The sequence below is a fragment of the Macaca thibetana genome, chromosome 19 (assembly GCF_024542745.1).
Source record: "Macaca thibetana thibetana isolate TM-01 chromosome 19, ASM2454274v1, whole genome shotgun sequence".
Lineage (NCBI taxonomy): Eukaryota > Metazoa > Chordata > Mammalia > Primates > Cercopithecidae > Macaca > Macaca thibetana.
The window spans coordinates 24,362,657-24,389,654 of NC_065596.1; the positions used below are offsets into that span (position 1 = coordinate 24,362,657).

The following is a 26,998-nucleotide window of genomic DNA, read 5'->3' on the forward strand; positions in this document are numbered from 1 at the left end:
TCGAGTCCTCCCAAGGCCTCTACGATCCTCCAGACTTAAGCTCTCCCGTTAATCCCCCCACACTCTGCCTGGAGTTTCCCTTACAACACTTTCCCGTGGAAGTTCACCTATGGGCTCTCCAAGAAAGCTTTCCTTATTCCTCCTTTTCTCTCCGGAAGTTCGTTCCCTAGACGCCGGAACGTCCCTAATTCAACATCTCTCCACAATTCACTTTTAGTCTCCTGGAAATCCCCTCATGACTCTCCTTAGACTTCCAAGAAGAACCCCAAGAGTTCTTTTAAGAGTTGTCCTCATTAATTCCCTCACGTCTTCCAACCTCCCCCATGCAGGTCCCTCACCGAGTCCTGGCTGCTGCAGGACACGACATGGCGGAGGCGGATCTCCGGCATGTCAACGTCGTGGGCTTCGCCTGGCCAGAAGGATGAGGTAGGGTCTGGGGTCTGAGAGGCACTGAGGGTGGGAGGGGGTGGGGTGCGCCCTGCGCGGGCTGAAGTGCGCAAGCGCGCGAGGCTTGGGCCTTTCAAACCCCGGCGCGCCCGCGCTGGCGTCGACACTGCGCAAGCCCAGTCGCGCCTCTCCACAGCGGGAAGAGCGCTGCGTTCCTTAGCAACGAGCGTTTCCTCCAGCCCCGCCTCCCTCTGCCACACACCCCCGCTCTAGCCCCGCCTCCCGATGACGTCCGCACCTTGCTTTCTAGGCGCCTAGCAACAGAAGCGACCTCCGGGATTGGCGTCTAGAAGAAATTCGCCATTCTCATTGGACGATGCAGTCACCGCTCACACTGGAGCCTAGAAAGCAAATCTTTTTGCTGTATTATTATTATTTATTTTATTATTTTTTAAAATTTTTTGTTGAGACAGGGTCTTGCTCTCTCACCCAGGATGGAGTGCAGTGGCAGGATCTCGGCTTTCTGCAACCTCTGTCTCCTGGGGCCAAGGGATCCCCACACTTCAGCCTCCTAAGTAGCTGGGATTACAGGCACTCGCCACCACATTCGGCTGATTTTTGTATTTTTTGTGGAAACACGGGGTGAGGGGGCGGCGGGTCTTGCTATCTTGCCCAGACTGGTCTCGAACTCCTGAGCTCAAGCGATCCACCTGCCTCGGCCTCTCAAAGTGCTGGAACTACAGGCGTGAGCCACCGCACTGGGCTAGGACAGCAAATCTGAGTGAATTTTCGTAGTTTCCTAGGAAACCTGGATTCTACGCAACAGGATGTCCTCAAACGGCTCAGGAGGCTGCACTCTTCACTCTGTCCCCCTGCCCCACCCCACCCCACCCCCACACACATACACATACACACACGCGCGCGCGCGAAAAAAAAAATATCAGATCTGTCTCAGCCTTATGCCTGAGGCCAAAAGAGAAGGGTTCAGCGTCCTAAATATAACGCAAAGTATGTGCCCAACCCCCACCCCCCATACACACACCCCTATCCTGGAGTTTGTCCAAAAAAGCCTCAGTTTCCCAATATGTAGACTGTGGGCATCTGTCTTTTACTACGCCCGCCTATGGCTGCTGACAGGCATCCCCTCTGTTCATTCGGTCCCTTGGAGAGCCAAGGGTGCAGCCCAGGGTGGGGTCGCAGCTGGAGACAGCCCAAACATACAAGGAGTGTGAGCCAAGCACATGAAGAGAAGGGAAGGGAGACAAGGCACCCCGCACCCACAGGACCAGCCTGGACATGCTGGGTGCTCCCAGGTGGGGCCCTATCCACACTGGGTGCTTCCTTGGGAAGAGAAGGAAAGAGAGAGAAGGAGAGGGCATCCCAGTTCTTGCAGCCACTGGGAATCAAGTGACCCAACTCTGTCTTGGTCTTCAAGCAAACAAACAAACAAAAATGGGCTGTGGGAAGGTGAGAAAACAGGGTAGTGACTTTCTGGGTTCTAATGGAAGAGGGGGCTGGAAGCCCAGACTCCTGGGGTATCCATGGAGGTGGGGGGCTGGGCACAAGATGCCCAGGTCACTTTGGATTCTGGTTCCGCCTTCCCAACCCGGAGGCCACAGAGGACTGCCCTGGGTTCTGACCTCAGCTATTTCTCCCCGCAGGGTGAATGTGGGTACGGACCCGCCCCTCCTCAGCTTCCTATAAAAGCTGGGGACCAGGTACTGCCGATACACACACCATGAGGCCCTCCAGGAGAAAAGGGACCCTTCTGCTGGCCTTCGTGCTGCTCTGCACCCTCCTGGGTCTTGGTAAGTGACAAGGGACCTGGACTCTCTCTGGAACCTCAGGAAGAGAGAGGTCCCAGACAGGGAGAGAGAAAGAGAGAGAGAGCCTTCAGCAAGTCCTCAAGGTGAATGGGCAGACATTCTGGAAATTCAGATTTATGGAAGAGGTCAAGGGTAAAGGAAGAGAAAGCCTGGCGGTCCCAGAGAAGAAAAGCTTCTGTGATTGGGTCCCTGAGAGAGGGGCTTGGTGGGCTCTGAATCCTCCATCCTCCAGGAAGGATCCCAAATACATCTCAATTCTAGGAAATCAGATGACAGCATGGCTGGAAAGAGAAATCTTTAAAAATATAATTTTTTAAAAGAGGGAGAAAGTCTGGTACGGTGTCTCATGCCTGTAACCCCAGCATTTTAAGAGGCCGAGGCGGGTGGATCACTTGAGGTCAGGAGTTCGAGACCAGCCTGGCCAACATGGTGAAACCCTGTCTTTACTAAAAATACAAAAAAAGTTAGCTGAGTGTGGTAGTGGGTGCCTGTAATCCTAGCTACTTGGGAGGCTGATGTGGGAGGATTGCTTGAGCCCAGGAGGCAAAGGTTGCAGTGAGCCAAGATCGCACCACTGCACACCCCAGTCTGGGTGACAGAGCAAAACTCCGTCTCAAAAAAATAAATTAATATAATATATATTTTTTAAAGAGGGAAAGAGATTTCTTTTCTCCTTAGACTAAGAAATTCAGGCCCCAGTCCCCTCCTCCCCTGCACACAGGAGTCCAGGCAAGCCTCACTTTCTCCAGGACCCAGGTATCTGGGCCCCTAGATTTCCCCTCCCTCAGGACCAAGAAGTTCAAGTCCTCTGCCCTCCTGGTCCTCACTCTCTCTCCTTGACCTGGGATGCAGTCCTCAGCCTCAGGGCCCCCTGCCTGAGCTCCCACTGTCTACAAGACCTACGTGGTACCTTCAAGGAGGAGAATCCCACATTCAGGAACCAGCTGGACCTGAAGTTTCACAAAAGTCCATGGAAACCTCCACCACAACCCCTCCCTGCCCCTGAGCTTTCTCAGAGGACCCTGGCATCCAAACTCCCCAGCCACGTAATTAGGCAAACAGGCTTCATGGTGGAGTCGCTTCCCGTCCCTGGAAGCAGCTTTGCTGGCATCACCACTGCTTCTTTGTCCTACTCTGGACAGTTCCTTGGGCAGCGGTCAACATCCTGACCGTGAAAAACCAGGGAGCTGCTGGTCCCTCCTCTCTCAGGACACAGAAGTCCTAAGTCAAAGTTGTGGTCCGAAGACCACACCACCCATGACTACAGCCTCGCCTTCTGTCTACACTGCAGGGTGCCCACTACGCTGCGAAATATGTAAGGCGCCCGGGAGCAGGTGCCATGGCCAAATGAGGACCTGCAGCAGCGACAAGGACACATGTGTGCTCCTGGTGGGGAAGGCTACTTCAAGTAAGACGATGTGGCCTGGGACCTGGTGGGGAGATGGGGTGTACCTTCAGGGTGGAAGAGACTACCATGCTGAGGGGGGATCATCATGGTTCTCAAGATGGGGGAGCGTGGGAAGAAATCAGTGGAGAGCAGGAAAGAGGGAAAGACCATCATGAGATGGAGGGAAGAGAAATAAATGGTGTGATGGAAATCATTATTGTCACGGGATTCTGAAAATGAGACTGTCCTAAAGAGAAGGAAAACGGGGGGAGGAGTGAGAGTTAATAGACTTTCTTAGGCAGAAGAGGGGTAAGGAAAGACATTGTGTGTGGGGGGGGCAGAGAAATAGTGAGAGGGGAAGAATCTAACTGGCAGGAGGTGGAAATGGTGGGGAGTGGATAGAGAAGGAAGAGGCTGGGCTGGGGTGGGAGAGTGTTAAAAGGAAGAGGTCATTCCTGGCAGCAGAGGGAGGAGAGATGATGTTGGAGTGTTGGAGTAGTGGGAGAGACAGAAAAGGGACCACCCCAAACAGGAGAGGGACGATAACCTCGAAGTATGGAACAAACCATTTTTTTTTCTTTTTTGAGACGGAGTCTCGCTCTGTCACCCAGGATGAAGTGCAGTGGCACGATCTCTGCTCACTGCAACCTCCACTTCCCGGGTTCAAGCAGTTCTCCTGCCTCAGCCTCCCAAGCAGCTGGAATTACAGGTGCGTGCCACCACGCCTGGCTAATTTTTGTTTTTAGTAGAGACGGGGTTTCGCCATGTTGGCCAGGCTGGTCTCCAACTCCTGACCTCAAGTGATCCTCCCGCCTCGGCCTCCCAAAGTGCTGGGATTACAGGCATGAGCCACCGTGCCTGGCTGAGCAAATCATCTTAAAGAGGAGAAGTAGAGACAGGGAGGGGGAGATGTGGATGAGCAAAATAAAAGGGAGGCCAGGCACGGTGGTTCACGCCTGTAATCCCAACACTTTGGGAGGTTGCGATGGGAGGATCGCTTAAGCCCAGGAGTTTGAGATCAGCCAGGACAACAAAAAGAGATCCCATCTCTACAGAAAAAAAAAAAAGAAAAGAAAAAAATTAGTTGTGCAGGGTGGCACATGCCTGTAGTCCCAGCCACTTGGGAGGCTGAGACAGGAGGATCACTTGAGCTTGGGAGATCGAGGCTGCAGTAAGTTAAGTGCACACCACTGCGCTCCAGCCTGGGTGACAGAGGGAAACCTGTCTCAGAAAATAAAATGGAAGAGAGAAGGTGGGCATGAGTTAAATGAAAGAGACCACCCCAGACCTGAAAAAGGATGGAGGAGAAAGGGAGCAATGGAAGAGACCAGTGGGGAACAGGGATGTTTATACAAAGCTGAAAGAGACTTTTAGTCACAGGAGGAGAGATGGTGAGGCCTGGTGAGGGAATGAAGGTGACTTCCGATGCAGGGAGAAACCACTGGTCAGGAGGGGCTGTGAAAGGAAAGTGAGATAGAAGATCACCCAGCCAGCGTTGGTGGGTTAGGGAAGAACCTGAAAGGCTTGAAGAGACCCCCACATCCCGACATAGAAGAGGAAACGCACCCTGGGGAAGGGAGGAGAGGGAGCTGGGGGACCCCTCGATGGGGTGAAGGGGGAACCAGTGAATTGGGTAGGAAGAGACCACCACATGGTGGGGAGGGGGAAGGCCCGGGAGGCTGGAAGAACCCACCTTAAACATAGACCTGAAAATAGCTAAGAGGGGCAGCAAGAGACCCTTGATGGGAGGTCTGAGGAGTGACCATGGCAGGATCTGAGAGAGGAGGATGCCTGTTGCTGGGACTGGGGTTCATTGAAAGAGACTACAGGGTGGGCGGGGGAGTGGCGGGGAGTTATGGAGGCTGGAAGTTATGGAGGCTGGAAGAGACCATTTCAGGAAGGCATGGGGGTGGCCATAGGCGGCCTGAAATAGAGCAATCCTGGCAGGACAGGGAGAGATGGGTGGCCGTGGGTGGGGTGGGGTGGAAGGGACCACATCCGGCAGGCTGAGGTTGGCAATGGGGAGCTGGAAGAGACCACCGAAGGCCTACTAGGGGCTATGGCAGCGGGAGGGAGGGCTACCTAAGAAACCACTCCAGGCCATGCATCAGACAGATTAGGCCGCATGGCTCTAGGGGGCTTGAAAGAGACCACCCTGGCCGGGAGGGAGCAATGGCTCCCGCCTGTAATCCCAGCACTTTGGGAGGCCCAGGTGGGGGGGATCACCTGAGGTCAGGAGTTCGAGACCAGCCTGGCCAACATGGTGAAACCCCGTCTCTGCTAAAAATACAAAAAAATAGCTGGGCATGGTGGCGGTCGCCTGTGATCGCAGCTACTCGGGAGGTGGAGGTTGCAGTGAGCGAGATCTCTCCATTGCACTCCAGCCTGGGCGACTCTGTCTAAAAAAAAGAAAAAAAAAGAAAGAAAAACAAGAAAGAGACCACCCTAGGAAGTTGTGGGGTTGGGGAGGCCTAGGGTTAGGTGAGACTTTGAGGCAGGGGTTGAGGCCAGGGAGTGGTCAGCCAGCACCGTCCCACCTGTCCCCATCCCACAGACGGCAAGGAGTGGGTGCACACCTACAAGGGCTGCATGAGGTCCCAGGATTGCTACTCCGGCGTTGTATCCACCACCATGGGCCCCAAGGACTACATGGTAACCAGATCCTTCTGCTGCCAGAGCGACGGCTGCAACAGTGCCTTTTTGTCTGGTAAGAGCCCGTGGTGTGTGGTGTGTGCTCTGGGTCTCTACTGACCCTTGCTGTAGCTACTTGCCGGCTCTGAGCCTGTTTCCTTACCTGTAAAATGCAGTGTCTGTTAGCAACCCTGGTGTTCCCCGGGGTTGTTGGGAGGTTGGGGGAACGGTTTAAACATCCCTAATTCACCTTACACTTCATCCTCATCCTCAGTTCCCTTGACCGATCGTACTGAGAATGGCCTGATGTGCCCCGCCTGCACTGCAACCTTCAGGGACAAATGCATGGGGCCCATGACCCGCTGTACTGGCCAGGAAAACCGCTGCGTCTCCTTATCTGGACACGTGCAGGCTGGTGAGTGGTGCCTGGATCTCTCGAGAAGGAAACAGAACTAGAGGCCCAAACTTCTAGGTTCCATGAGAGGAGAGGATTCCAGATAAGTGGGTGAGGATGTGTTCTGGGATTATGAGGAAGAAGGGGCTGAGGTCCCTGATTCCAGTCTGAAATCTCCCTTTCAGGTATCTTCAAACCCAGATTTGCCATGCGGGGCTGTGCTACAGAGAGTATGTGCTTCGCCAAGCCTGGTGCTGAACTGCCCACAGGCACCCATGTCCTCTTCCTCCACCATACAGAGTGCACTCACTCCCCCTGGAAAGCTATCTGAACCGAGGAAGATATACGTGGTGTGAAGTCCCCATTTGTCCTCAGCCTGTAACTCCCCGTGTGCCTATAAAAAAGTTAATAGAGCAAGCCTGAGTCCTTGTGGTGTGATGTATCTTGAGGAGATAGAATGCAGGAAATAAAGGGTCTCAATCCTCATTTCAAATCCTCTCCTTTAGAGGAAGAGAGGGAAGGCCCTGCCTTCTTTCTTTCTTTTTTTTTTTTTTTAGACAGGGTCTCACTCTGTCACCCAGGCTGGAGTGCAGTGGTGCATTCAAGGCTCACTGCGGCCTCAACCTCCCGGGCTCAAGTGATTCTCCCACCTCAGCCTCCCTAGTAGCTGGGACTACAGGCATGCACCACCATGTCCGGTGATTCTCCCACCTTGTTCTCCCTAGTAGCTGGGACTACAGGCATGCACCACCATGTCCGGTGATTCTCCCACCTTCTTCTCCCTAGTAGCTGGGACTACAAGCGTGCACCACCACGCCCTGCTAATTTTTTATTTTTTGTAGCAACAGGGTTTCACTATGTTTCCCAGGCTGGTCTTGAACTCCTGGGCTCAAGCGATCCTTGGCCTCCCAAAGTGCTGGGAGGACAAGGTGTGAGTCACCATTCCTGGCGGCCCTGCCTTTTATGAAGGGGTTACTCTTTGCCAGGTCCCTGTGCTGTGTTTTCCATGCTATACCTCATTTCATGATCATAACAACTCTGTGAGGTTGATATTATTAACCCCACTCTACAGATGAACAAACTGAGGCATAGATTGTGGGTGTCATTTGCTTGGGTCAAACAACTAGGGAGGATCAGAACCTTGATTTGAACCCAAGTCTGGTATACTTCAGAGTCCATGATCATCTCTCTCAATTAACTGCTTCCTCTTTTTGCCTCAATGTTCATGTCTGCAAAACGTAGATATTAATAGTTATAACCTCAAGGTTGTTGTAAGAGTTAAATGAAAGACAATTTAAAAAGCACCTAGTGCAATGCCTAGCACCTTTAAGACCATGTGGATTCTAAAGACAATGTATGCCTGAGTAAACAGTAATCATCATAATAGCTGCCACTTACTGAGTGGCCATTAGTTGACAGGTGCTAAACATTGACATCAATTGGGACAGACTAGATGATGTTACAGTAACAAAACAAGTCCCTGATCTCAGTGGTTTAAAACAACAAAGTTGTATTAACTAACACTGTAGTAATGCTGTATAACAAATCATCCTAAAACTGAGACTTCTTTTTTTTTTTTTTTTTTTTTTGAGACGGAGTCTCGCTCTGTAGCCCGGGCTGGAGTGCAGTGGCCGGATCTCAGCTCACTGCAAGCTCCGCCTGCCAGGTTTACGCCATTCTCCTGCCTCAGCCTCCCGAGTAGCTGGGACTACAGGCGCCCGCCACCTCGCCCGGCTAGGTTTTTTGTATTTTTTAGTAGAGACGGGGTTTCACGGTGTTAGCCAGGATGGTCTCGATCTCCTGACCTCGTGATCCGCCCGTCTCGGCCTCTCAAAGTGCTGGGATTACAGGCTTGAGCCACCGCGCCCGGCCCTCTTTTTTTTTTTTTTTTGAGAGAGAGTCTCACTCTGTCTCCCAGGCTGGAGTGCAGTGAAACCATCACAGTTCACTGCAGCCTCAACCTCATGGGCTCAATGGATCCTCCCCGCTCAGCCTCCCTAGTAGCAGCGACTACAGGCATGCGCCACCACGCCCAGCTATTTCCTGTGGGTTTTTTTTTTTTTTTTTTTTTTTTTTTGTAGAGACAGGGTTTCCCCATGTTACCCAGGCTGGTCGCAGACTCCTGGGTTCAAATGATCCACCCACCTAGGCCTCCCAACATGAAAACTGAGACTTATACCAACAAGCATTCTTCTAAGGGTTTGTGGGATGGCTGCTTTGGTTCCAGTTTGGGAGGATTCAGGTCTCTTCCATGAGATTCCACAATTTTCTGGGATCAGCAGCTCCCTGGCAAATGTTCTCATGGCACATCACGGGAGCACAAAAGCCAAGGGCATTTAAGGCCCTTGCTAAGGTTAGGTCTGCTAAAATTCCATTAAGTAAATCAAATGGTCAAACCCATCAGTGGAGCAGGGAAATATACTCCCCCTCCAGTGGAAGGGAGAGGAGTGGATATTTGCTGAATGACTGCCCATTCTCAAAAGGTTAACTTTTCCTTCACCCTAGCACTATCCAGAGGGTGTTCTGCTCATCATAGTCATAAATCAGCCACTGGCAGGGTGTGGTGGCTCACGCCTGTCATCCCAGCACTTTGGGAGGCCGAGGCAGGAGGACCACTTGAGCCCAGGAGTTTGAGACCCATCTGGGCAAAAATACAAAAAAAAAAAAAAAAATAGCCAGGCGTGGTGGTGCACACCTGTAGTCCCAGCTACCTGGGAGGCTGAGGCGGGAGGATTGCTTGAGTCTGGAAGGTGGAGGCAGCAGTGAGCTGAGATCTTGCCACTGCACTCCAGCCTAGCTGACAGAGACCCTGTCTTAAATAAATAAGTAAATAAATAAATAAATAAATAAATAAAGCATCCACCAATTTGAACGTGGCCAATTTCTGTGTCACGGGAAGTTTACCATGGGTAATCACACGCTGTGATCCAGAAGTGACTTAATACAAGTCACTGGATGGAGTTAGTCACATGGCCCACCTGGCCACATGGGGACCAGGAAGTGAGATCCTGCCCCAAGGTCAGAAGGCAGAGGACTGGCCATGTTTCATTAACAGCACAAATGACCACCATGACCCCTTAGAAGCTGTTTTTCATTTTATTTTCACTACTTTATGTGATAGGCACTATTATTCGCATCCCTGTTTTCAGGAGACATCGGAGGCTCAGAGGGCTGTCACATTGGAGGTCCCACAGCCTAAAAAGTGGCAGAGTTTAAGATTTTAATCACTGAGTCATGTTGTTGGGCAGAAAGAGACCACATCACACACAGAGAGAACAAGTCTGTTATTAGTTGCTTTTGCTACATAACAAACCACTCCAAAATTTAGTGGTTTAGAACAATCACCTATTTAGTTGATGATTCTCTGGGTTGCCACTTGGTCTGGGATCAGCTGGGCAGTTGTTTCGCTGGTCTCAGCAGGGTTCAGCTGCCTATCAGCTAGGGAGCTCTGTTCCAGAGGTCGGTTGGCTATGGGTGGCGGGGATCAAGGATGACTGGGCCATGTGTCTCTTTTCTCTTTATTACCCAGCAGGTTAGTCCAGGTCTTTTCTTTTTCTTTTCTTCTTTTTATTTTTTTAGACATTGTCTTGCTCTGTCACCCAGGCTGGAGTGCAGTGGAGCCATCGTAGCTCACTTCAGCCTTGACTGGGCTCAAACAATCTGCTTGCCTCAGCCTCCCCAATGTAGTTGGGACCACAGGCACACACCACCACATCTGGCTAATTTTGTTGTAGTTGCTTTTTTGTAGAGATGGGGGTCTTGCCATGTTGCCCAGGCTGGTCTCGATCTCCTGGGCTCATGAAATTCTTCCCTTTGCCTCCCTAAGTGCTGGGATTCTGGGTATAAGCCACCATGCTCAGCCAGCCTGGGGGTTGGATGTGGCAGTGGTGGTAGGGATACCAAGGGGAGCAAAAGAGGAAGTCCCAGTGCATAAGCACTTTTTTTTTTTTTTTTTTTTGAGACGAAGTCTCGCTCTGTTGCCCAGGCTGGAGTACAGTGGCGCAGTCTCACCTCACTGCAACTTCCACCTTCCAGGTTCAAGCTATTCTCCTGCCTCAGCCTCCCGAGTAGCTGGGACTACAGGTGTGCACCACCACACCCGGCTAATTTTTTGCATTTTTAGTAAAGACAGGGTTTCACTGTGTTAGTCAGGATGGTCTTGATCTCCTGACCTTATGATCCGCCCGCCTCGGCCTCCCAAAGTGCTGGGATTACAGGTGTGAGCCACCGCACCCGGCTGCTTAAGTACTTTTCAAGCCTCTGCTTGTATCATGTTTGCTATTGTTCTAGTGGCTGAAGCAAACCACATAGTCAAGTCTAAAAGGAGAGCAACAATCCAAGGGCATGGCTACAGAAAGGCTGGCCCAATTGGGGTCATTAATGGGTACAGCTGGCTCCAGAGCTAAGGCGCTTTACCATCATAAGCTCCCAATGTTTAAACAGTAAGTCTGCCTGCACTCCTTCCAAGGTGGCAAAACTCAGATAGTGATAAATTCTCTTGATCACAGCCCAGTCTTTTCCCAGCAGATTCCCCACCATCCCTCCTATGCCCAGATGCTGGAGTCTAGGTTTCCAGCCCAGTTAAAATCTCAAGGATCTTTCTTTTCCCTCAAACTCCAAAAGAACAGACACGCAATAGGATTTCTATTCATTTTTATTCATTCCTCCAAAGAGCACCATAGGCCAACCACACCCTTGATGTGTCCTTCATGGTTCCCCACTGCAGTGGACACTAATCCCTCCATCATTGTTCAGGAATGTATGGAACTCTGCTGTAGTGATGAGGTTGTCTCGTCCACTCACCCAAGTTTTCCATGCCTGTTCTGCTTCTGATGGCAGTGCCAAAATTCATCATACATTTCCTTGAATTCCTGCCTCCAAGGGTCTTCCAGCCCTGTGGTGCCATGCAGACACACTCCAATGGAGGCCAGTGATCTGTCTACAAGGGAGTCTTAGTCTTTTCTGCTTGGATGCTCCCAGAGACAGATGCCTACTTATGTCTTCACAAAGACTAAAATTCAATCCCATCAAAAGTCATGATTTAAAAGGCGACCACCCCCAAAAGAAGTCATAACACTCAAGCATGTCAATATGTACAACGATGTAAACACAACCAATCTACAACTATATCAACACAACCAGCACTCCTCTATGGGCACAGACACACACACACAAAATTGTCTTGCTTTCTCAGATATGATCTCTGGCATGACTCCTGCTGGCATGAGGGCAGAGGAAATTGAGAGCAGCAAAGCATATAGCAGTGATGTCAGACAGGACCAAATCAGAGACAGGGTCAAAGTGGCAGAAAAATGAGGAGCACACTCCGAGCAAAGGCATGGGGGTGAGACAAAGGCGCCCGGACTAGAGCCATCTTGGTGCTGCCCAGGGGTGGGTGGCACTCATGTCTGAGCTCCCTGTGTCAGGCTTTTCAGGAAACGGTGCACTGTTATGTGTGTGTATGCATGCATATACATACACACGCTGAATTCTCACCATAACCATGTGAGGTAGATGCCATTTGTGGAGTGACTTGCCCAAGTCAGTAGAAGGACTATCTGCCCCTAGAGCTAGACTGATAGAATTTTCTATGTTGATAGAAGTATTCTATACCTGCACTGTCCAATACTGTAGCCACTAACCACATGTAGCTACTCTGTATTAACACCGTACTACTGCCAATGAAACGTAGAATTTTAAGTTTTATTTACTTTTAATTGAACAGCTGAGGCCAGGTGTGGTCGCCCATGCCTGTAATACCAGCACTTTTGAAGGCTGAGGTGGGAGGATCACTTGAGGCTGGGGGTTCAAAACCAGATTGGTGGCAGGCGTGGTGGCTTATGTATGTAATCCTAGCACTTCAGGAGGCTGAGGTGGGCGGATCGACTGAGGTCAGGAGTTCAAGATGAGCATGGCCAATGTGGTGAAACCCTGTCTCTAAGAAAAATATCAAAATTAGCCGGGCATGGTGGCACACACCTGTAGTCCCAGCTACTCAGGAGGCTGATGCAAGAGAATCAGTTGAACCTGGGAGGCAGAGGTTGCAGTGAGCCGAGGTCATGCCCACTGCACTCCAGCCTGGGTGACAAAGTGAGACTCTGTCTCAAAACAAAACAAAACAAAACAAACAAAACAAAAAAACCCACTAGCTTGGTCAACGTAACAAGACCCGCATCTCTACTTAAAACACTGACACTCGGCCAGGCGCGGTGGCTCACGCCTGTAATCCCAGCACTTTGGGAGGCCAAGGCGGGCGGATCACGAGGTCAGGAGATCGAGACCATCCTGGCTAACATGGTGAAACCCCGTCTCTACTAAAAATACAAAAAATTAGCCAGGCGTGGTGGCGGGTGCCTATAGTCCCAGCTACTCGGGAGGCTGAGGCAGGAGAATGGCATGAACCCGGGAGGCGGAGCTTGCAGTGAGCCGAGATCGCACCACTGCACTCCAGCCTGGGCGACAGAGTGAGACTTCATCTCAAAAAAAAAAAAAAAAAAATTGACACCCATCTCAGTTTTTGGAAAACTATTATATAATTGGAACAACTTGGATATGTAAATCTACTTCTCCAACTATGAATTTTATGAAATTGAAAAACAGGTCAAGCATTTTGGATGAAAATGTATCATGGTAATTGAGATTTGGTGTAAGTGTAAAATATACACCAGATTTTGAAGACAGCATAAAAGAATGTAACATAACTCATTTAAATACCGATGATGCCAGGCGCAGTGGCTCACGCCTGTAATCCTAGTACTTTGGGAGGCCGAGGTGGGCGGATCACCTGAGGTCAGGAGTTTGAGACTAGCCCGGCCAACATGGCAAAATCCCATCTCTAACCAAAAATACAAAAATTAGCGGGCATGGTGGCGGATGCCTGTAATCCCAGCTACTCGGGAGGCTGAGGCAGGAGAATCACTTGAACCCGGAAGGTGGAGGTTGCAGTGCACTGAGATTGTGCCACTGCACTCCAGCCTGGGCAACAGAGCGAAGCACCATCTCAAACAAACAAAACAAAACAAAAAACGACGATATGTTGAAAGCTATTTTAGATACATTGGGTTAAGTAAAACATGTTAAAATGAATTTAACCTGTTTCCTTTTACTACTCTAATGTGGCTATTAGAAAACTTGGCTGTAATCTGAGCACTTTAGGAGGCTGAGGTGGGCAGATAACTTGAGGCCATGAGTTCAAGACCAGTTTAGCCAATGTGCTGAAACCCCATCTCTACCAAAAATACAAAAATTAGGCTGGGTGTGGTGGCTCATGCCTATAATCCCAGCACTTTGGGAGGATGAGGCCAATGGATCACCTGAGGTCAGGAGTTCAAGAGCAGCCTGTCCAACACAGTGAAACCCCATCTCTACTAAAAATACAAAAATTAGCTGGGCGTGATGGTGCGTGCCTGTCATCCCAGCTACTTGGGAGGCTGAGATTGCAGTGAGCCAAGATCGCACCACTGCACTCCAGCCTGGGTGACAGAGCAAGACTCTGTCTCCAAAAAATAAATAAATAAATAAAATAAAAATATAAAAATTAGCTGGGCGTGATGGCTCACACCTGTAATCCCAGGACTTTGGGAGGCCAAGGCGGGTGGCCTGAGGTCGGTAGTTCGAGACCAGCCTGACCAACATGGTGAAACCTCGTCTCTACTAAAAATATAACAATTAGCCAGGCATGGTGGCATATGCCTGTAATCCCAGCTACTCAGAGGGCTGAGGCAAGAGAATCACTTGAACCTGGGAGGCGGAGGCTGCAGTGAGCCAAGATATTGCCACTGCACTCCAGCCTGGGTGACACAGTGAAGCTCCATCTGAAAAAAAAAAAAAAAAAGAAAAGAAAAGAAAAGAAAACTTAAAATGACATATATGTGGCTTGCATTTTGCTTCTACTGGACAGTGCTGCCCTGAAGCTCTCCCATTCCATCACGTGGCTGACATGCCTGATTGCAGGGCTTAGACACTAATATGAGGGGGTAAAGAGATGTAGTGGATATTACAGATATGTATGAATATTCTTCCCCTAAAGCTGAAAGAGCTTTCATGGAAATGCCTGGAGCCATTCAGTATAGAACCAAGTGCTCTTCCCCATGGTAGATAACTCAACTTTGATGGGACAAATTGTGTCAGCAGTGGGGGAGACAGTGGTACCATCCCTTGAGTATCTCCCCTTGGATCAGTCACCCTTGTCTTCAGCTTCTAAGAGAGACAGGATCTCAAAACTCTTGAAGGTTCTTGTCCAGCCCTTTCATTTCACAGATGGGAAAATAAGGCACTGTCCAAGTAACACACAGTGACAGTGGCAAAGTTGCGCTTGCTTCCCAGGCCCCTGACCTCAGACAAGGGTGTTCTCTCCAATTAAATGCTTGTTTCTCCTTATCTTGCTCCATTTTCCTATCTTGTGGCAAGAGATCAACAATCGAAATTCCAATCCTAGTTCTGACACTGATCAATGAAATGAACATGTAGGCTGGGTGTGGTGGCTCACACCTGCAATTCCATCAAGGCAGGAGATCACTTGAGGCCAGGAGTTCAACACTAGTGTGGGCTACAAAGCTAGAACCCGTCTCTACAAAAAATTTGGTGCTGTGTACCTACAGTCCCAGCTACTCTGTAGGCAGAGGTGGGAGGATCATTTGAGCCCAGGAGTTGGAGGTGGCACTGAGCCACGATCATCCCACTGTATTCCAGCCTAGGCAACAGAGCAAGACCCTGTCTCTAAAATAATAATAATAATAATAGTAAAAAATATTTACGAAGCACCTATTGTATCAGTCACCTATTGTTCTAGATACTGGGGGAACAACAGAGAACAGGACAGGCAATGGGTCAAAAGCCAGTAAATAGGTAAATAAATAAGATCATTTTTGACAGTAATAATTGCTACAAGGAAACTCAACTGGCCGAAATGAATGGGGGGATGTGAGTTACTTCAGATAGGGTGGTCAGGGAGGTGAAGGCCTCCCTGAGGGGATATGTGAGCTGAGATCTGACTGAGCGAGTCACAGGAAGGTTTGAGAGTAGAACAGGAAGTTGTGAGTAGAGCCTTGAAGGAAAGAGAACAGCAGGTGCAAGGGTCCCCAGGCAGGACTCAAGGTGGCCACTCAGGCATCAGAAAGAAAGTCAGGTGGGCATGATGGCTCACACGTGTAATCCCAGCACTTTGGGAGGCTGAGGCGGGTAGATCACCTGAGGTCAGGAGTTTGAGACCAGCCTGGCCAACAGGGTGAAACCCCTTCTCTACTCAACTACAAAAATTAGCCAGGTGTGGTGGCACATGCCTGTCATCTCAGATACTCGGGAGGCTGAGGCAGGAGAATCGCTTGAAGCTGGGAGCAGGAGATTGAAGTGAGCGGTGATCACATCCCTGTACTCCAGGCTGCGTGACAGGGCGAGACTCCATCTCAAAAAAATAAAAAATAAAAAAAGGAAGGAAAGCCTATCAGGCTGGACAGGAGTGGGAAGGGGCAGTGAATGAGAATAAGCAAGGGCCGGACCCTCAGGGCCTCAAGCCTGCCCTCTCTGGACTTTGCTCTTTCTGTCTACAACAAAAGGGATTCTATCGCTTGGATTCTCAGATCCTCCTTTTCTGTTTTTGACACTGAAGAATTCTGTAACCTGCAGCTTTTCCCCTACATGTGGCTAGCAGCCTAGAACATTCCAGGCACTGTGGTTTCTGCCTTTGCTTCATTCACTCCTGGCATATTCCCATGGTCTCAAATGCCTGGCCACCCATTTGGTGGGCCCCTGGCTCAGCGCAGTACCCTCTATGTACATCAGAAAGCAGAGTCTCTTGGGGATACCTAAGGTGTCCATATAGAAGTGTTTGGACCAATGCAGCAGTACAGCTGTTCTTCCAAAAAGGAAGTTGCACAAAACACCAAGGCCAAAAAAAGAGAGAAACAGACTCTTTTCCTGAAGAAGAGAGACAGAGAAACAGACTCCCCAGAGATCATCTGAATTGCTCAGCACCTAGAAGATGAAGGCAGTCATATCCCTTCCCAGTCACACTCACAGAGGCAGTTGCCGGGATCCCAATACAAAGTTTGGAGGAGCTGTCTCTGAGGTATTCTTTCCTGCCCTTCCACACCCAGAAGGCCTCATTCCTGGTCCCTGGCTACTTCTAGAGCCCACCATGCCCAGACCTCTTACCCACCTCACCTCATTTTTGTGGGACCACCCTCCCTACATACTTTTGGAGGGCAATTATAGAAACCCATCCACTCCCCAGGAGAGATCAAGAAGTCTCCAGCTTTCTCCCACAAGCCCCCTGATCCGTCCTCCAGATGCAGACCTCCCCTTACCCAAGAATTAGGAACCAAGGTCCACAGCCATCTTAGGACCCTAGAGTCTGAGACCCCGGAGGCCTCCGCCACCCCATCAAGACTCAAAGCCCACTGCTCCTTGGGGACCTGTATGCAGGCTTTTTCCCCCAGAGAAATGTAGACCCTGTTTCCCTCTGAGGCTCTGAAGCCCAAGAGTTCCAGCTCCCTGGGGCGCTCAGGTCTCCCTCCCCTATACTGGAGTTTAGGTACCAGTCATGGACACCTCCCCACCAATTAGGAAACAGGACTTCTCCCCTCCCCTGGAGGACTAAACATCCAGTAACTCCAGTTTCTACTCCCTAGGAGACAAAGACATAGTCCCTGCTAGACTCTGGGCCACCAACTTCCTTCAGGACAGAAGGGTCTGGATGTCATGCACCATGGTTCCCAAAGAAATCAGGATTCCTGGCAGGGCACGGTGGCTCACGCCTGTAATCCTAGCACTTTGGGAGGCCCGGGCGGGTGGATCGCCTGAGGTCAGGAATTCAAGGGCAGCCTGGCCAACAGGCTACTAAAAATACAAAAATTAGCCAGGCTTGGTGGCAGGCACCTGTAAATCCAGCTACTCCGGACGCTGAGGCAGGAGAATCGCTTGAACCTGGGAGGGAGAGGTTGCAGTGAGCCGAGATCGCGCCATTGCACTCCAGCCTGGGCAACAAGAGACTTCGTTTCAAAAAAAAAAAAAAAAGGAAAAAAAAAAAAGAAATTAGGATTCCTGTCCCCCAGACTCTCTGAATCCAGGTGATGAGAAGTCACACATCCCAGCTAGAAATCAGAGTCCACATCCCTTTCAAGCACCCAGGATTAAGCCCAGGCATCCCCTGCCACAGTCTGGACCCTCAAGCCCCCTCCCACCTCTCACTGGGCAGACTCAGGGGGTGCCAGTACAGCCTCAGCATCAGCCCGCATCTCATCCAGAGCCTGCAGCAGTACGCCGTGAGCCGCTCGGTAGCCCAGGCCACCTGTCGCCGCTGCGCCACCCGCAGGCCACAGGAAGGAGAGAGCACCCAGTGCTGCGCCCCCAGCAGTGCCCTCGCCCGCCCAGGCGCCCAGCCTTGCTTCGACCTCGGCGCGCGTCACCGGGCCTGGGAAATGAGCGCGCGCTGCCAGCTCCCCAGGAGCCAGGCCCAGGGCACGCTCACGTCGAGCCAGTGCCGCGGGTTCCAGTCCCAGGCCCCGTCGCCACTCCGCCAGCTGACCCCGCAGAAGTGCCACGTCGCATGCCCAGCCCAGCCCTGGGAGTGGTGCCGCCGCCGCTGCCAGACTAGCCAGCAGAGCTGGCCTCCACGCCCCGGCCCGCAACGCCGCAGCCTTGGTTCGGGCAGCGCTGGGAGATGCTGGTGGCAGTGCCAGCAGCAGCGCCCCTGCCTGGGCTGGGGGGAGCGCTTGCCGCAGCCATTCGCATAGCCCTGGGAGTCCACCAGGCCGTAGGGGGAACACTGGCGGCGGTGCCTCCTCCAACACCTCCCACGTCTCGTCCTCCGGGCTTAACACGGCGGCCCGCTCTGAGTCGCCACCACCTGATTTCTTCATGCCGACAACCTGCTGCAAACCCTCGCTGCCAGCTTTCTCAGGACCTTCCCCGCTGCCTGCTTTCTGCGATCCAGCGCTACATTTCTCCCTTCCCTTACTGAGTGCATTCTCCAATCCCCCTCCGCCTTCGTTCTTTAAGCTCTCGCCGTTGGGTTTCTCCATCTTTCCTTCTCCCAAATACTCCGGATCCTCGCCCTCGCCGTCTGTGCGCACGCAGACAAGAGGCGCATCTGGTAGCACCAAGGCCTGGACCTGGGCCCAGTCCTTCTCAGTGGGGGCCCCAGGGGTGACGAGGATGAGGGCGTCGTAGTGCGTTGGGTGAGAGGCTGCGGCCGCGGTGGTGGCAGTGCCCGTGGGACCCAGAGGCACAGTCCAGAGCACCACATTCGGGCGCTCTGGGGCAGGGAAGGGAGTGGGCCCCGTGGGCGCCGAAGCAGGCGCAGCACCTGGGTCGCCAGGATCCAATCCAAGCAGCATGTCCACCACAAGGCCCACGTCAGCCTTGCCGGCCACGGCCAGGTCTAGCCGTGCGCTGCCCAGGCGCTCCAGGCCTGAGCGCACCCACGACAGCGCAGCCTCCAGGCCGCCGGTCTCAAAGGCCTCACGCACAGCCTCCAGCTCTGCTGCACCCAGCACCTCGAAGCCATCCTGGGCCGGGGGCAGGAGCCTGTGGGGACAAGAAGGGTCAGGGTCAAAGGCAGAAGAGGGGCTGGGTGACATGGACTGGGCTATGAATGACAAGGGCGGAGCTTTCCTAATGATCCCAGAATGGGGCAGGGATAGGAAAGGGAAGGGCCAGACTGACGGCAAGGCAAACAGAAACCAGATGGGGAGGGGCCATGATGATATGGGCGGGGCTTCAAGCAATAATGGAGTCTTGATTATTGAACAGGTGGACTTAAGGTCAGGTTTCCCACTCTAGCCTAAAATGGGGATTGGGCTAAGACTTCCATGGAATACAGTATTTGGGGGCGGGGCTTTTCCAAGGGTCGGCTGTGCCGGGTGGGACAAAACTCAGAGAGGGTGGGGCCTAGAACAAAGAATCGCAACTGTATTGTGGCCTAAACACAAGTCCAGCACTATTTGAGACAGACAAGGTCGCCAAGGCACTCTTTTCAGAGGCTGGGCCTAAGGAGGGTCAGTGAGGGGAGAAATTTCATCTACTAGTTCTTACCAAGGGGGAGTGGCTAAGGTGACTCCCCACCAGGTGAGGCTAAGGAAAAAAGATGATAGTGTACTAGGACAAGGGACTGTCCCTCTCTGAGCCTCATTTTAAAGTCTGTAAAATGAGGAGGCTGGCAGGTGGTAGAGCAAATTCAGGAGGTAGCCAGCAAGTGGGCACAGAAACGAGAGGGAGCTGGAGAAAGGAGGTGGATGAGGATGCCCCAAGATCCTCATTGCTGGTGTGGCTTTAGGTCACTTGAAAACCAAACTGATGGTGGGGAGGGCTCAAGGATTAGAGTTTTCAGGTAAAATCTTCCAGGGGGCTGGGCAAAGTGCCTCACGCCTATAATCCCAGCACTTTGGGAGGCCAGGGAGGGCGGATCACCTTGCTTGGGGCAGGGCCTAGAAAAAGGAGCCTCAGGGCCCCAGCAGATAAAGTGTTAAGATTTTCCCTTTTAATCCTAGGGCTTTGGGAAGCCTGGGTGGGGGCATGGCTTGAGGCCAAGAATTTAAGACCAGCCTGGGGAAACAGTGAGATCCTGTTTTGCAGCCTGTCCTATTAGCTACTCTGGAGGCTGAGGCAGGAGGATCATTTGAGTCCAGGAGGTGGAGGCCCTCAGTGAGCTAGGATAGCAGCACTGCACTCCAGCCTGGGCGATAGAGTGAGACCCTGTCTCAAAAAAAAAAAAAGGCCGGGTGTGGTGGTTCACGCCTGTAATCCTAGCACTTTGGGAAGCTGAGGCGGGATTATTGCTTAAGGCCAGGAGTTCAAATTCAACCTAGTCAACGTAGCGAGACCCTGTCCCTTGGGAAAAAATAATAATAATAGAGCTGGCCGGGCGCGGTGGCTCAAGCCTGTAATCCCAGCACTTTGGGAGGCCGAGACGTGTGGATCACGAGGTAAGGAGATCGAGACCATCCTGGCTAACACAGTGAAACCCCGTCTCTACTAAAAAATACAAAAAAACTAGCCGGGCGAGGTGGCGGGCGCCTGTAGTCCCAGCTACCCGGGAGGCTGAGGCAGGAGAATGGCCTGAACCCGGGAGGCGGAGCTTGCAGTGAGCTGAGATCCGGCCACTGCACTCCAGCAAGGGGGACAGAGTGAGACTCCGTCTCAAAAAAAAAAAAAAAAAAAAAAATTAATAGAGCTAAGCTCTTTGCCCCAAACTCACTGGGGAAGGGATCTCATGGATCTCAAATAGGACCTAGGTGTGCAGGGTCTCAACTAAGGGACCAAGCCAGAAAGCACTCACCTCTGCAGCGCTTCTGCCTGGCTCTGCAGCGCCGCCCGGAGGCGCTCTAGCTCCTCGCAGCCGTCGCTGCTGCCGCAGTTCGCCTGTAGCACAAACAGATCCGCAGCTCCCAACCCCGCGCTGTTCAGCAGAGCTGCTGTCTGATCACGGGCCTGGGCCGCAGTCTGTGAATCCCCAGGACGGAGGTTCCGCACAGCCAGTAGCGGGGTCCCTCGGGCCAGGGCGGCCCGCGCTGCCTCTCCCAGGGCTGCAGCCAAGGGTTCCCCGTTCCCCTCGGGTCCGGGCAGCACCAGTACCAGCACGTTGGCTTCAGCCGCCCAGGGCCCCGGCGTTGCAGGTGGGCAGCTCAGCTCGCCCAGAAAAAGGCCTGGGCCCGCAGCTCTTAGGCTGGGAACCCCGGAGTCCGGCCGTCCCTCGGGGGCCTCGAGCATCTCCACATCCTTGTCGCACAGCGCCGCAATCAGCGCGGACTTCCCCAAGCCAGGAGGCCCCAGGAACAAGGCGGTCACGTCACCCTGCGGCGGAGGCATGGCTGGAAAGCAACGGGTGGAGAAGACCTGGGTCAGGGAGCACCTAGCCTTTTCCTTTCCTAGCCGCCCCACTCGGAACAAAGGCCTCAGTCCTCCCCCCGGTCCCCTTCGGTTCTTGAGTGTCTCTCTCCAGGACCTAAAAAATCCAGAGCCCAGACCCTATTCCCCAGGGATTCCAGGCGCCCTGTCTGTCCGCCCTCTTTCTAGATGGAAACGTTTCCCTTTCTGCTTCAAAAACTCTGAAATCAGGCGCGGTGGCTCATGCCTGTAATCCCAGTGCTTTGGGAGGCCGAGGCGGGAGGATCGCTTGAGGCCAGGAATTCGAGACCAGCCTGGCCAACATGTGGGACTCTCTGGTAGAGTCTCCGTCTCCACAAAAAATAAAATTTAGCCGGGCCATGGTGGCGTGCGCCGGTAGCCCCAGCTACCCGGAAGGCTGCGGCGGTAGGATCGCTTGAGCCCAGGAGTTGCAGGCTGCAGTGGGCAGTGATCACACCACCGCACTCCAGCCCAGGCGACAGAGCAAGACACTCTCTCAAAAATAAATAAATAAAAATAAAACCTCAGAAATCTGGCTTCCAGTCCCTCCTCCCTCGGACGCATTGTCATTTTTATCCTTCCCCTTCCCCCTTCCACATCACAAACCGAGCAAAAAGCCGACCCACGGGATGAGCGCAGTCGGCGGCGGTGGGTCAGCAACTGAGAAGCCCGACCCCTCGGCCGCAGCGGACGGAGGCCGAAGAGGCCAGGGCGCGGTGATTTAAAGATGCCGGGACGCGTCCCAGTAGCTTTAACCTGACGTCACTCCCTCTTCCAAGGGGGTGTGTCTTGGAAGCGCTACCGCAGAGACCTAGCCCTTCGCAGCGCCTGCGCAGAACGGCCGAAGTGCTCACGCCCCTGTTCGGCGGCCTCGGGGCCTCGAACAATGAAGGAGTCAACGCGCCTGCGCGCCAGGAGCACCTACCCAGACTTGCGCAAAAAGCTTCGGTACCTACGCCGCGGGAGGGTGAACGTCATCATAACGCACCATAGTGCAGAGAAGGACCCCTCCCGTTATTTTGAGGACCGGACTGGTGCGACTATACTACTGCCGGATGCCAAATCCGGGATCTCGGCTCCGAGAGGCTCATCTGGCAAAAGGGCGCGGAAACCACGGGGGCCCTGAGACTGAGTGGGCTATCCCACTTCTCTCTGGGTGGCGGGGCTGTAGCTAGCGACTGACAGGCGCAGCGAAAGGCAGCCCTCTGCTGTACGGAGGAAAACTGAGGCCTGGGAGCAGGAACCTGTAGGCAGCGCTTGAGGGTAGCGGGATAGCAGCTGCTAGTGCGCGTGGGAGGCGGGGGCTCTGGGCGGAACAAAAATCACAGGATGTCAGAGGATGTTTCCCGGGAAGAACTGGAATAAAGGGTGGGTATCACTACCTGCCCCAAGACACTTGAGACTGGGATGACGCTGGTGTCAAAGATCAAGACTCCCACGCTGAGTTCAGGGAGTTAGTTTGATGCAGCAGGTCATAGGTCACACCAGTGAAAAGACTCTTGAGTCCCAAACCCAGGAAGTCTTTTGGGAGGTTTGAAGCTTCTCTTAGCAAGAACTCCATCAATTAGAGTTCAAGGAGATAGTATGTCGTAAGGGTCAAAAGCAGGCAAGGAGAGCCTATGGCGATGTCAAAGGTCATAGACTTAGGGTGCCCTCTAAGACTGGTAACAGATGAACAGCTTCACTCATGCACGCTCCTCTCCTGACTAGAAGGGTCCCAGCACCATGGAGGACCCGAACTCTGAAGAGAACATGAAGCAGCAGGATTCACCCAAGGAGAGAAGTCCCCAGAGCCCAGGAGGCAACATCTGTGAGTACACATGGCTGGCTGGCTAGAGGAGGGCGGGGTGCAGGAGCTGATGCTAAGATCATCTCTGTGGCACTTCAGTGTCCAAGGCGCCACAGAGTTTTGCCTGTTGAGAAGGGGCTGTAATGGTCCCTGAGCTGCCCTAGCAGGAAGTGCATCTCCTCACACCGGCTTATGTGGCCAGAGTACTCACCCTCCTCTGGCCACATAAGCAGGATTGCAACGCTTATGCATTCAGAGGGATAGGGTGGCTTCCAAGAGAGGCTTGGGTTGGAGACGTGGCTGGGAATGGTTCTATTGGGAGAAAAGCCCCAAGATTCTGGTCCCACCTGTGTCCTAGACTTTCAGTGTAACTTGAGCCTTGGTTTCCCTGACTGTCAAAAGAGGGTGGCACTATCCACCTCACAGGGCGGTTATGGGATTAACTGCAGCAAAGGGGAAAGCCAGGGGTTAATGATGGTAGCCAGTTTGCCATGTAATAGCAACACCTCCTGCTGTTTTATTATGAGCTAGGTGTATTTATTCTCATATTATGAACGATTTTAACATTCATTATCTCATTCAGTCCTTCTAATAATAGGCCCTTTAAACTGGGAACTGAGGCAGAGAGAGGTATTTGTAACAAGAGCTGTAGTCTCAATGCCCTTGAGCCTGAGATTACCGGAAACACACGTGCAGTTGAACACGTTGGGTTTATTTCTCGCTGCAATGAAGAACACACACCATGGGGGAACTGTGGGGTGTCTCACTAAGAGTGGTAAAAACGACATAGGATTTGGGCTTGTGGGTGGTGATTTTGGGGAATGTACGAGCAAAATTGTTTTGCTGTGGATTGGATGCTACCAGGAAGCAGGGGCAATTCTATGATTGGCTATCGTAATAAATCTTATCCAGAAGGAGGAAGGAAGAAGGCAAGGCTCAAGCTCTGACTGATAAAGTAGCAGCAGACATTCACATGAGCCAGGATAGGAGGATGTTTGGTCATTTTTCTGCTTGGACAGCATTCATATTTTGTCTGTGCTCAGACATTATTATGATGTAGTCTTGTCTTGATTCATTCTAGTCACAGCATGACCTTGTCTGTCCTTGATATTTTGTGAAAATTTATTTTCAACAGAACACCAAGGTCTAGCTGTGAGTACCAGGCCATATCCTGGATGTCGGGCTGGATTTCTCTGTTATCATTAGTCATAATTGCAAATGACTGTACAGCAATTCATTTATTCCTTCCAACAGTCCTATGGAGTAGATACTGTTATTAGCCCATTTTCCAGATAAGGAAACTGGTGTAATTGCCTAGGAAGTGGTGGAGCTGAGATTCAATCCCAGGCAGTCTGGCTCCAAAGGCTGTGCTGTAATCACCATACCCCTCTGTTGGGCAGGCTGACTCTCTGGGTTCCAACCCTGACTCCACCATTTCCTTTCCTAGCCTCATTGACTATGGGCAACTTGCCTAACCTCTTTGAATCTCAGTTTGCTCATCCATAAAATAGGTCCAAGAACAGTTCTCCTGTTTGGTTGTCCAGCATTAGCATAGAACCGAGCACATAGCACACTCAATGTTAATTGTTGGTATGATTCTGGGGTTCAGGAGAGGTCCTGGAGACTCCTGCCGGCCTCCCCTGACCTCTCCGCACATCTCTCAGGCCACCTGGGGGCCCCGAAGTGCACCCGCTGCCTCATCACCTTCGCAGATTCCAAGTTCCAGGAGCGTCACATGAAGCGGGAGCACCCAGCGGACTTCGTGGCCCAGAAGCTGCAGGGGGTCCTCTTCATCTGCTTCACCTGCGCCCGCTCCTTCCCCTCCTCCAAAGCCTTAATCACCCACCAGCGCAGCCACGGTCCAGCCGCCAAGCCCACCCCACTGGTTGCAACCACTACTGCCCAGCCCACCTTCCCTTGTCCTGACTGTGGCAAGACCTTTGGGCAGGCTGCTTCTCTGAGGCGGCACCGCCAGATGCATGAGGCCCGTGCCCCTCCTGGCACCTTCGCCTGTACAGAGTGCGGTCAGGACTTTGCTCAGGAAGCAGGGCTGCATCAACACTACATTCGGCATGCCCGAGGGGAGCTCTGAGTGCAGCTTAAGCGTCTCCGTGGTGACAGCTGGCTCTGTGGCCAGTAGGACTCACCCATGATACGGGGTGCAGGAATTCCGGGGGCCCTGAGGGATTTGCTTCCCTCCCCTGGGAAGGCAGAGGGCTCCTAATAAAGAGGACCCAGAAGATTCTCATTTAGAGCTTCAGTCTTTGGAGGACACAGGGCCTTCGTGAGACAGTGAAATCAGACAATAACGAGATCTTTCGTTAAAAAAAAAAAGGGAATGGAGTGCGGGAGAGAAATGGTTTGTGTCTTCCTTATTCCCAGTTAAACACCTAGCTGCAGACTGTGTCATCACCCTTCATTCTTCCCAGACGGATGCCATGGGCAATGGAAGCAAAATGCCCTGGACCTTTGCCTGAATGGGGGCAGGGAAGGTGAGGTGTTGCTGGCCTGTAATGCCACCAGATGAGTTCCAGATGTGGAGCAACTTGGGCTTTTGGGGATGGGGCAGCACAGTTGGGAGCTGGACCCCAATTGAGTGGGGTGGCAATTGGAGTCCTTGTGTGTCTTTCCCACCCCCTGCCAACCTCACTCAGAGGGGCCATGGCACTAGATGGCACTAGTCCCCCGATAATTTATGTCTCATTTAAATAATTTTGTATATCATTCTGGTCATGAAATATTTTTTCATATGTGTAGGTGAAATGGTATGAATAAGCTAACAGGAATAGTATCTAAAAACAGAAAACATCCATATTAAAATGTCTAAACAGGGAGCTCTGGCTTTTGAGTGGGAATTTCCAGAGAACATAAGGGTGTGGGCAGGTGGGGGAACTCAGGCCAGAGTTGGCCTTGCTTTGTGGGGAAACTGGTTTGGAATCAAACAGAGATACCTTCTGTTTCGGGTTTTATTTGGCCAACACTGGGAGATTTCCCATTAAGATCCTATTTTCAGCTCTCTTGAAAGGCCCAACCTAGGGTGACATTGTCAGCAGGGGCAGGGCAGAAGCTACAACAGGCTGGAGGGGAACAGTGGGTGTCATCCTCAACTGGAGATGAGTCCCATCAGGCCAGTTTTACCCCTTTAGTTACCTGCCCTGCACTTGCAGACAATGGTCAATGCCCTGCATATAATACTTATAGACTCTGTTTATGTTGAGGGATGTTTTTAAAGCCCAGGTGAGGTGGATGTGGTAGACTGATCACTGTCTCTCAGTTTTTAGCTAGGCACATGGTAGCTGAAAAGACTACATTTCCCAGATTCCTTTGCAGCTAGATGTAGCCATGTGACTGATTCTGGCTAAATTCCTGGGTAGAACACTCAAGCTTAAGAAAGGGACGGCGGGGCACAGTGGCTTACACCTGTAATCCCAGCACTCTGTGAGGCTGAGGCTGGTGGATCACCTGAGGTCAGGAGTTTGAGACTAGCCTGGCCAACATGGTGAAACCCCATCTCTACTAAAAATACAAAAATTAGTCAGGTGTGGTGGCATACACCTGTAACCCCAGCTACTTGGGAGGCTGAGGCAGGAGAATTGCTTGAATTTGGGAGACAGGCTGCAGTGAGTCAAGATCATGCCACTGCACTTCAGCCTGGGTGACAGAGTGAGACTCTTTTTTAAAAAAAAGAAAAGAAAGGGACATACCTTTTTTCCACCTTCCTAACTGTAATACAGACATAG

The 26,998-nt window shown here is 52.1% G+C and overlaps 4 protein-coding genes and 1 pseudogene across 7 annotated transcripts in view; 2 read left to right on the forward strand and 3 right to left on the reverse strand.

The window, feature by feature from the left end:
• Positions 1-593, reverse strand: part of XRCC1 (X-ray repair cross complementing 1) — a 35,356-nt gene extending 34,763 nt beyond the window's left edge. The window contains exon 1 of one of the 2 annotated variants that reach the window (XM_050771146.1): positions 339-593. In XM_050771146.1, the coding sequence (XP_050627103.1) occupies positions 339-389 (51 nt within the window). In that variant the 5' untranslated portion in view covers positions 390-593. Of the gene's footprint in view, positions 1-107 lie in introns of both variants that reach the window. The other variant, XM_050771145.1, reaches the window with a different exon arrangement.
• Positions 491-7,042, forward strand: PINLYP (phospholipase A2 inhibitor and LY6/PLAUR domain containing). Its single transcript, XM_050771216.1, has 6 exons — positions 491-1,854; positions 2,049-2,195; positions 3,505-3,621; positions 6,155-6,307; positions 6,506-6,646; positions 6,811-7,042. The coding sequence occupies exons 2-6, from the start codon at positions 2,054-2,056 to the stop codon at positions 6,954-6,956; spliced, it is 699 nt and encodes a 232-aa protein (XP_050627173.1). The 5' UTR covers positions 491-1,854; positions 2,049-2,053; the 3' UTR covers positions 6,957-7,042.
• Positions 7,043-11,261: 4,219 nt separating this feature from the next.
• On the reverse strand, positions 11,262-17,702 carry LOC126941664 (uncharacterized; annotated as a pseudogene). The gene is made up of 2 exons (XR_007721421.1): positions 17,456-17,702; positions 11,262-12,939 (listed from the first exon to the last, which is right to left on the reverse strand). The product of XR_007721421.1 is annotated as an uncharacterized LOC126941664 (transcript).
• Positions 13,107-22,334, reverse strand: IRGQ (immunity related GTPase Q). 2 transcript variants are annotated; one of them, XM_050771129.1, is made up of 3 exons: positions 22,096-22,334; positions 20,901-21,432; positions 13,107-19,150 (listed from the first exon to the last, which is right to left on the reverse strand). In XM_050771129.1, the coding sequence occupies exons 2-3, from the start codon at positions 21,428-21,430 to the stop codon at positions 17,809-17,811; spliced, it is 1,872 nt and encodes a 623-aa protein (XP_050627086.1). In that variant the 5' UTR covers positions 21,431-21,432; positions 22,096-22,334; the 3' UTR covers positions 13,107-17,808. The 2 variants fall into 2 exon arrangements, with proteins under 2 accessions (XP_050627086.1, XP_050627085.1); XM_050771128.1 differs by having other exon boundaries at positions 22,076-22,334.
• A 160-nt stretch (positions 22,335-22,494) lies between these two features.
• Positions 22,495-26,092, forward strand: ZNF576 (zinc finger protein 576). The gene is made up of 3 exons (XM_050771218.1): positions 22,495-22,837; positions 23,180-23,279; positions 24,923-26,092. The coding sequence occupies exons 2-3, from the start codon at positions 23,195-23,197 to the stop codon at positions 25,348-25,350; spliced, it is 513 nt and encodes a 170-aa protein (XP_050627175.1). The 5' UTR covers positions 22,495-22,837; positions 23,180-23,194; the 3' UTR covers positions 25,351-26,092.
• The last annotated feature ends 906 nt before the right edge of the window (positions 26,093-26,998 follow it).

Coding starts and splice junctions, on each gene's coding strand:
- PINLYP (XM_050771216.1), top strand. CDS start 2,054: ATGTGGGTACGGACCCGCCCCTCCTCAGCTTCCTATAAAAGCTGGGGA. Junction 2,196..3,504: donor CTGCACCCTCCTGGGTCTTG/GTAAGTGACAAG, acceptor TCTACACTGCAG/GGTGCCCACTACGCTGCGAA. Junction 6,308..6,505: donor CAACAGTGCCTTTTTGTCTG/GTAAGAGCCCGT, acceptor CCTCATCCTCAG/TTCCCTTGACCGATCGTACT.
- IRGQ (XM_050771129.1), bottom strand. CDS start 21,430: ATGCCTCCGCCGCAGGGTGACGTGACCGCCTTGTTCCTGGGGCCTCCT. Junction 19,151..20,900: donor CAGGCAGAAGCGCTGCAGAG/GTGAGTGCTTTC, acceptor TTGTCCCCACAG/GCTCCTGCCCCCGGCCCAGG.
- ZNF576 (XM_050771218.1), top strand. CDS start 23,195: ATGGAGGACCCGAACTCTGAAGAGAACATGAAGCAGCAGGATTCACCC. Junction 23,280..24,922: donor GAGCCCAGGAGGCAACATCT/GTGAGTACACAT, acceptor CACATCTCTCAG/GCCACCTGGGGGCCCCGAAG.